This window comes from Hipposideros armiger, unplaced genomic scaffold (assembly GCF_001890085.2).
Source record: "Hipposideros armiger isolate ML-2016 unplaced genomic scaffold, ASM189008v1 scaffold_1620, whole genome shotgun sequence".
In the NCBI taxonomy this organism is placed as follows: Eukaryota; Metazoa; Chordata; class Mammalia; order Chiroptera; family Hipposideridae; genus Hipposideros; species Hipposideros armiger.
In genome coordinates, this window is record NW_017732970.1 from 113,304 (window position 1) to 123,127 (window position 9,824).

At 44.5% G+C, this 9,824-nt stretch overlaps 1 gene segment (V, D, J or C); it reads left to right on the forward strand.

The window, feature by feature from the left end:
* Nucleotides 1-408: 408 nt before the first annotated feature.
* On the forward strand, nt 409-9,383 carry LOC109377911 (immunoglobulin lambda variable 3-25-like). The segment is given in 3 exon segments: nt 409-482; nt 640-942; nt 9,214-9,383. Coding segments are annotated over 3 exon segments (519 nt in total).
* The last annotated feature ends 441 nt before the right edge of the window (nt 9,384-9,824 follow it).

The following is a 9,824-nucleotide window of genomic DNA, read 5'->3' on the forward strand; positions in this document are numbered from 1 at the left end:
TTCACTGTGTCTGATCATGGAATCTGGCCTCTGGCCTCTCATACAACAGCGTGACCACTGCCCCTATAAGCACTCCCCGCCCCCACCCTGTGGATGACCTCATCACTAGACAGGGTGACTGAGGGGTCTCCCCCAAACTCATAGTGGAGGCTGGGGGCTCAGCCTGAAGTGAGTGTGCAGGTACTGGGTCAGGTTTCTCCCTCAGCCCCACAGAGAGCTCTGGGGAACCTAGGTACAAGCCTGGGAATATGGGCCCAAATTTAAATCCTCCAGAAGTTCAGCTGTTCTCTGCCCAGTGGGAGATACTCAACAAGCCACAAAAGGAAGGAAGTAGATTTGCATGAGGACTCCTTCACCCCTTTCTTGAGAATAAGAGAGGCACAGAGTCTACTTCATGAGCTGTGGGCTCAGAAGCAGAACCTGTGGCGTCTCCACCATGGCCTGGACCCCTCTCCTGTTCTCCCTCCTCACTCTCTGCACAGGTACAGATGCCAAGGCCCTGCCCACGAGCTTAGCACCCACAGGACCGTAAGCTGGACCTGCCCCAGACCCTGCACTCAGTCCAGGCACAGACTCAGGATAAAACCTACTGGGAATGGGTCTTTATCCTCAAACGCCCTCTTCTCTCCTCTCCTGCAGACTCTGTGGCCTCCTCTGAACTGACCCAGTCGCCTTCTTTGTCCGTGGCTCCAGGAGAGACAGCCAGGATCACCTGCACTGGAGACTTTTTGGAGAAAAGATACACTAGCTGGTTGCAGCAGAAGCCAGGCCAGGCCCCTGTGCTGGTCATTTATAAGGACAGTGAGCGGCCCTCAGGGATCCCTGACCGATTCTCTGGCTCCAGTTCAGGAAAGACGGTCACCCTGACCATCAGTGGAACCCAGGCCGAGGATGAGGCTGACTATTACTGCCGGTCGAGCCCGAGTGATAATACTACTCACAGTGACAGAGGCAGATGGGGAAGTGAGACACAAACTCCCTTCCCCATCTGTGTCACACTGTCCTTTTGTCCTAGGAGGAGTATAGACAAAGCCATGAGTAGGTCTGGCCCAAGTCTCCAGATCTGAGATCCCCAAGCTGCCCCCTTTTCCCAGCCCTCAGGGAGCTCTGCAGAGGCTGGAACAGGAGTGGACTCAGGGCTGGCAGGACCACGCTGTCCTGGTGTTATCTGGGCCTGCATGTGAGTTGGGGACAGAAGGTGTGAGTGGAAAGAAACATGGGGAGACATACATCCAGTGGTAATCGACACTAGATATCAATTTGATGGTGACTGGGACACTCATTGGTCCCATCCTGGATTAAACCCTAGAACTATCCAGCTTATCAGAGTTCATGAAGCCCAGGATCCATGGCAGCCTGAAACTCTGAACAGAGTAAGCCAGTGCATTAGACAGTGTGGAATCCACCAAGGTCCCCTCCTCACAATTGAACCACCCTCCTACCCCTGGGGACCCTGGCAGCTCACCGATGTGCCCTCACTGAGAAGTGCTGTCATTGAGGAGGGCTATCTCCCCCAAGGTCATGTCCCCTCACAGAGTGTGGCTCAGTCTAAGAACCACCTGAGGGCTAGATGCCAAGTCCTTGCCTCAGTTCAGGATGACTTTGCAGGGCCTCCCAGCTGAGCCCTCAATTGTTACCACATTACAGGCCACGCTGTCTTGCCTCACATTTACTTCCAGGAATATCACTCCAAAACCCTACTGCATGAAATTCTCCCTCTCCCAGTGTGCTTTCAGGGAACTGAACTGGAAATATTCATTTGTTCTGATGACCACATCCTGGAAACAATCTTCCTGAGGTCAAAAAGGAACCACCCGGAGACACCAGAAGGCATTGGCAGAGCTCACACACCAATCAGAAGTCATGCTTGTCCCACAGTCAGAGTGGGAAGGTTCCTAACCAAGGCATCAGGTTGACTAGTCAGAAGAGCTTTGCCTCAGTGATAGGGAAATTAGCACAAGACTGAATGCTGCTTTGGTCCCACTTAAGAAAATGTAAGAGCAAGTTTCCATTAATTTTACAATTCTAGAATAATATAGAATAGAAGACAAATATATATATATATATATATATATATAGATATATATATATAGATATATATATATATTTACACACACACACACATATTATTCCATAAACAGGGAAACATTCACAAGGCCTGGAATCCTATCAAAATTATTTCCTGGAAGGAAGCAGGAAAATATGATCCATAATAATAAAAAAAAATCAATCAATTCAAACTAACCATAAAATCTCACAGGTGATTGAATTTGTTGGTAATAAAGCAAAAGAAGTTATTATAACTATATTCTACTTTATCATGAGGGTAAAGGAATGATTGACTATGTTAACTGCAGACTACGAAGACATTTAAAAATTAAAACACCCAAGTCAAACTTTTAGAAATGTACAGTGTCTGAGATTAAAATTCCACTCGGGGTTGACAGCATATTAAGCACTGCAGTGGAAAAAAAAAGTGAATTGATGACACAGAACTGAGACTATAGAAAGAAATGAAGCCACAAAGAAAGAAAAGACTTTGAAGAAAAAAGAACAGAAGCATCAGTGTGTGATAGGACAACTTCAACTACCCAAATATACATGCAATTTCAGGCTTTAAGCAAATAGTTTAGGGGGGGAGTTGGAAAGAAAAATATTTAAAGAAATATTGGCCAAAAATGCTCTAGTTTTGGTGAAACCTTAGAACCCACAGATCCAAGAAGCTCAACAAACCCCAAGCACAGAAAACATAAAGGAAACATCAACACACATCATAATCAAATTCCTTCCAACCAGTGATGCAGAGACAATCATAAAAGCAGCCATAGAGAAATGATGTTCTATACAGAGAAGAACCAGAGCGATCAGAGTAAATTTTTCAATGGAAGAAACAATACCAGGAAGAGAGTGGAGCAGTGTCTTTAGAATACTAACAACAAACAAACAAAAACCTGTCAACTTTGAACTCTACCCAGAGAACATCTCTCAAAGAGGAAGGTGAAATAAAACTTTCGTGGACAAACAAAACTTACAGAATTGATCACCAGCAGAACCTCAGTACATGAAGGAACGAAGGGAACCGCTCAGTCAGAAGGAAAGTGAACGAGATAGGAATGTGAATTCACACAAAGAGATGAAAAGCATCAGGTATGGCCACTATGTGGATAAATATAGAAACTTTTCAATATATTAAATTTTACAGAATATATTACCGTTTAATGCAAACAACAATAACAATGTATGTTTTGGTTTATAATGTATCTTAAAGCAAAGATATGACAATGTTAGCATGAAGGTTTGGGAGGAAGAACATGCTTTAATGTTGCTATGCTGTATGTTAAGTGATAGAATATCACCAGAAGGTAGACTTTGATAAGTTGGATATGTCCTGTAGACTCTACAGCAATCATTAAAATGTACCCTTTGTTGGCAAATAAGCCAACAAAGGAAATAATATGAAAATATAAAAATATATTCAGTCATTTAAAAAGATACAGAAAAAGGGAAAGTTGAACAATGAGCAAATGGGACCCAAAAAACCAAACTGATGAAGACGGTATTTTCAACAGAACTATATTACTAATCACATTCATTGTAAATAGTTAAATATCACATTTAAAAGGTAAGTATTGTCAGATTGAATTTTACAGACTCTGCCAAATGCAGCCTACAAGAAACCCACTTGAAATTTTATAACCACAAAAGTCTAAGTGCAAACTCAGGACATGTTTCCAACTCCCCTGTCTGCTCCCCAAAGAAGTTCATAGAAAACCCATAGGGCACAGGCCTTGTAGCTACAGAAATGCCCTTCACCTCTCCCACCTCTGCCACCCCAGCCTCCAATACATATGTCCCAGTGTCAAGGCTGAGGCAAAATGAGGCACATATGAAAGTCTGACAATTAAGTTCACGAACCCATCCTAAAAAGGTGCTACAGACCTCATTGATGACTATCACCACAGTCATCGTGGAAGTGCTTTCTTTGGGAACTATGCACTGATGCCAGCGCCTAGTCCACCCTTCAAAGCAATTTTGGAACTCTTTTTCTAGAATGGCCATCAGAACTGTTGTCATACTATCCTTGATGTCCTGAATGTCATCAAAATGTCTTCCTTTCAATATTTCCTTTATCTTTGGGTAAAGAAAGAAGTCATTGGGGGCCAGATCAGGTGAGTAGGGAGGGTGTTCCAATCCAGTTATTTGTTTACTGGCTAAAAACTCCCCTCACAGACAGTGTCGTGTGAGCTGGTGCATTGTCGTGATGCAAGAGCCATGAATTGTTGGCGAAAAGTTCAGGTCATCTTCGTCTAACTTTTTCACCCAGCCTTTTCAGCACATCCAAATAGTAAACTTGGTTAGCTGTTTATCCAGTTGTACAAATTCATAATGAATAATCCCTCTGATATCAAAAAGGGTTAGCAACATCATTGCAACAAGTTTATGAGCTTAATCGTCAGACCCCATATGGTAATTCAAGGTGACTAGTAGGACGATGAGGATATCAGTGGAAAGGGAACGAGGGAATGGAACTCCTCATAGGCACACAGGTATGGGGAGAGCTCCTGAGTGATGGTCCTGCTTGATACGTTATTGAGGATTTGTGTTCACATTCTTGGGAGATGTTAGTCTAGTTTTCCTTTGGTGTCATGTCTTTGTCTGGGTTTGGTCTCAGAGTCACAATGACCATAGAGAATGAGTAGGAAAGTGTTCCCTCCACCTCCATATGCTGAAAGATTTTATTTAGTGTTGCTATTCTTTCTTCCCTAAATATTTAATAAAATTTACCAGTGAAGCCATTTGGGACTGGGTTTTTCTAAGCAGGAAGATATTTAATTGCTAATTCAATGTCTTTCTTTGTTGTGGGTCTATTCATATTTTCTATTTCTTCATGAGTCAATTTTGATACTTTATGTCTTTCCAGGAGTTAGTCCAAGTCATTGAAGTCATCTAAAAAGTTAGAATTAAGTGTTTGTTACATTGCCTATAACCCTTTCAACTTTTGTAAAGTCTGTAATAAAGTTCTTTTATTTATGATTCAGGTATTTTCTGCTCTCTCTCTCTCTCTCTCTCTCTCTCTCTCTCTCTCTCTCTCTCTCTCTTTCTATGTCACTCTACCTAAAGGATTATTGATTTTATTGGTCTGTTCAAAAAGCCAAAATTTGGATTTACTGGTGTTCTCCATTGTTTTCCTATTTCTTATTTTATTGATATTCTGCTTAGATCTATTTTCTTTCTTTTTTCCTTTCTATTTGAGTTTGATATATTCTCTTTTTTTATTCATGTGGTGAAAGATTAGATTATTTATTTTCAAAGTTTCTTTCCAATGTTCAGCTTTTTAAGGTACAAATTTTCACAAATCACAGCCCTACCTGCCTTCCTGGAATTTTGGTATGCTTTGTTTTTACTTTTGTTTTTCAAAAATTTAGTATTTTCTCATTTACAAGTGTGGTAAAAAAAAATTACAGTGAATGTTTAAATTTTAAAAATTATTACAGTAAAAAACATATTGCCATGAATCCCCCTCAAAATACTCCCCCTCACTTTGAACACACATATCCCATCGTTCTTGGCACTTTCTGAAGCAGTTTTGGAAGTCCTCTTTTGTGAGTGTCTTTAGTTGTGCTGTCGTGGCTGCCTCAATATCCTGATTCAATTCATGGTCATTTTAACTTTGGAGAAGAGCCAGAAGTCATATGGTGCAAGATCCGGTGAATAAGGTTGATGCAGACATACAGTAATATTTTTATTTGACAGAAATTGCTGTACCAGAAGCGACGTGTGACACGGAGCATTGTCATGATGGAGGATGAAGTAAAGACACTCAAGAAAGAGGACTTCTAAAACTGCTTCAGAAAGTAACAAGAATGATGGGATAAGTGTGTTCAAAGTGAGGGGGAGTATTTTGAGGGGGATTAATGGCACTCTGTCTTGTACTATAATAATTTTTTTTTATTAAACATTCACCATATTGTTTGATCACACTTCGTATATTGTGAATTCTTCTTTGACTCATGGGTTACTTAGAAGGGCCTGCTTTAATTTCCAAATAATTTGTTATTTTACACATTTAATCAGATTGTCGATTTTAAGTTTAATTCCATTGTGGTCATACTTCATATGATCCAATGTTTTCAATTTAGTGGCCCTTGTTTAATGGCTACAATATGTTCAATTTTGGAACATTTTCCATATGTGCTTGAAAAACATTTGTACTCTGTTATTGTAGGTATAACAGTGTTTAACAAAATTCTCATTCATAATCTCTCCCTGTCTCTCTCTGTCTCTTTCTCTCCTCCCCTCATTCTTACCCTTCCTCAGAGATATAGATATTGAAATGTGCAAATCTGATTATAGAATTTTGTACTTGTCCTTTGAGAGAAGAAACACTTCAAATCATGAGTCCAATTGCTTTATGATCCTAAAAGTAGGCTTCCTGTGATTTCCCAGTACTCGCCAGGAAGAGAAAGGCAGAGTTCAAACCCCAGCTGGCAATGCCACAAGAGCAGGTAAAGATCACAGTAACGTGTCCCCACTAGTTAGGCTGATTGAGATAGAGATTTTGCATTTTTTTTTTCATATCACAAATTTGGCTAAGGTATCTGTCAGAAAATCTGATATCTATTTTCAAATAATACATGATACTCTAAACTAAGGTTGCTGTATACATATTAAATCTTAGCCCAGAGGGCACAAACCGTACCACCCAGCCTGGCCCTCATACTCCCTACCTCTGGTCAAGCTCTGCCCCAAAGAGCCAAGCTTGAAGTCCAGGACCCCTGGGCTCCACCCCTGGACTCACCTCCTCTTTTCTTTTTTCCTGGGGACTTAGTCTCTACAGCCCTCAACTTTGTCTGCTATGAAATGGAGAGTTTTATACTTAATTTTAGAAACTTTTTTTAAAAAAACAAATGGTACAGAGGAATGAAAAGGTCCTCCTGATTAAAGAGAGTCTCTGCAGGAACTCATTTGAGGCTCAGGTCTTGAATCTCCTGTCTGTCCTCTCTGGAACTCAGGACAGGGGATCAGCTGATTCCAGATTCTGATTTCTCTGTGTTGGGAATGGGCGCCCAGATCTGAATCAGCGGGATACTCCCAGTTTCATCAAAAGGCAGACGAGGCTAGTGTAGACATGCTCCCACTACATACTCTGGGAGGTGTGAGGTGAAATTAAAATAATGCTATTGACATGGTAATAATGGCAATTTAAGTGCACAATTGAGCTTCCGTGCCAGAAAGACCTTGGGACCCAACAGCCCTTATTGGGGTAAAGGGAGAGATAGTTCTGGTTTTTAAATATGCAGGAAGACTGGGTCTCCATAGGGTGTCACAAGTTCTATGGAACTTGACACTTTGCAAAAGAACAGTTTATCCTGCACCCTCCATTCTAACACAACAGATTACCAGCTAGGGCGTTTTGACCCTGGGACACAGTCACCAGAACTGCACCTCCCCGCCTCCCTGCACCTCTTATGTGACTTCTCTGTGTTGGGCTAGACAGGGCAGGGGCTCACACCCTCTCAGGTGATCTGCAGGAGGGAAGCTCCTGGTCTGAGTTCTCCTCCACCAGCAGGGGGCAGTAATGCTGCAGCCAGGAGCAGCCAGAAAGGAGGCTGGGGCTGCTCAGGTAGAGGCTAAGAGGGGCACCATTCCTGCGGTCAGCAGTGTCCAAGGCTCAGTGCAGGGACTGGATTTCAGGAAGTCGATCCCATCCCCTTGAGACCAGAAGAACACGTCATGAGGGCCAGACTCACAGTGTCAGCCTTGGACATTGACCGGACCCAGGCACGGTGAGCTCTTCACCTGAAATGCAGGTCATCTCACTGTCCAGGAGGGATCCCAGGGAGCTGACACTCTGTCCTGGGCATGTCCAGAGATACCCTGACCTCTCACCCTCTGCCTCTGACCTGGAGGCTGCAGCACTTTGGCTGAGGGTCATCTCAGGGAGTGGAAGGCAGCAGTCAGAACCCCTGTTCCCTGGATGGGGCATCACAGACCCTTTAAGAGACTCTCTGAGAGTGAAGTGGATTCTCACTCCTCAGCTCGCAGCTCTGACACTGGGCTGTCCTTGTTCAGTGACAGGATCTGCCTCAGTGGAGGGATCACTGACCATCTAGACCCTGGAACTCGCAACCTGTGCAAAGGCCATGACCCTGTGGACATTCCCAGAGAACGTGGAGCCCAAGGCTGGTGTCTCGGTCGGGGCTGGGGTTCTGGTCCTTATAATAAGCTTATGTAAAACGCTGATGAAAAATTTTTAAAGGAGTCACAAGTTGATAAGCCTATTGCTGACTAGCCAATTGTTGATGGGGCTGTCATAGAAAGTATACAAACACCAGGTATAAAATGAGGTGGAGTTGGTGTGAATCGTTAAAAGCAGATGGATATTTAACAAGAAAACCACCATAATTAAAATAACGAACAAACATTCTAACAACACAGAACTGTGCTTTAATGAAATGTCTACCATGGGGACAAAAATGTATGTGTTGGAGGGGGGCGTACCTAGAAAGGCACATGTGAATAAGGAGGACGAGGAGAGGAGGATGAAGAGGAGGAGGAGGAGGAGGAGGAGGACAGATTATATGGACCACCTCTGCTGAATCAGGTGTGCTCACTTACCTCTCAGAGGGCCCAGCTCAGCCCCATGGGCAGGTTCCTAGAAGCCGCACAGCCCCACTGGGTCAGCTCAGGACAGACCCCAGCCCAGGAGGGCTGGGACAGCAGTCATGTGTGCTCATACCCCACGAAGGTGACTGTGATTATGGAACTTAGAGTCCATGGCTGATTTGCTGACCTGATAAGCAGCTTAGAAGCTGGGATACTCCTCCCTTCCTCCTCAGCCACCTGTGGAGAGAATGATCTCTTTAATTCCTCCATTTGGAACCTCAGATGAGGAGTACATTTGCATAAACACTAAATGATCACAGCCCCAAAGGACTGAAGGGAATAAGAGACCCTGGGGGAGCCCAGCTGTGCTGTGAGGTCTCAGGAGGCACAGTTCTAGGGCATCATCAGCATGGCCTGGACCCTCTCCTGCTCCCCCTCCTCACTTTCTGCACAGGTGTGGACCCCAGGCTCTTCCTCCAGTCTCAGCCCCCACAGACCCTGAGCAGGTCTGCTGCAAAGCCTGAGCTCAGCCCTGACACAGCCTCAAGGCAGGACTCGTGGGAACAGGTCCTTCATCTTCAACCCCTCTCCTCTACTCTCTTGCAGGCTCCGTGGTTTCCAAAGAGCTGACCCAGCCACCCTCGGTGTTGGTGACCCCAGGACAGACCGCCAGGATCACCTGTGGAGGAAACAACATTGGAAGTAAAAGTGCTTACTGGTACCAGCAGAAGCCAGGCCAGGCCCCTGTGCTGGTCATTTATGAGGATAACAACTGACCCTCGGGGATCCCTGACTGATTCTCAGGCTCCAACTCGGGGAACACAGCCACCCTGAGCATCAGCGGGGCCTGGGCCGAGGACGAGTCTGACTATTACTGTCAGGCATGGGACAGCAGTGGTAATGCTCACAGTGACACAGGCAGATGGGGAAGTGACCCCCTTCTCTGTCTATGTCACTCTCTCCTCCAGCCTGAAGAGGACTGGCAACAGAGCCAGTCCTCTTTGTTGCCAGTCAGACCTAACCCAGGTGCCCAGATCTGAGGTCCCCAAGCTGCCCCTCCTCTCAGCCCTCAGGCAGCCCTGCAGGGGCTGAATCAGGAGTGGATTCAGGGCTGTCAAGAACAGGCTATCTGGAGTTGCCTAGTCCAGGGTGTGAGTTAGGACAAGTGACTGGGTAGAAAGACAGAAAGCGGGAGACATCCATCCATGGTCATTGTC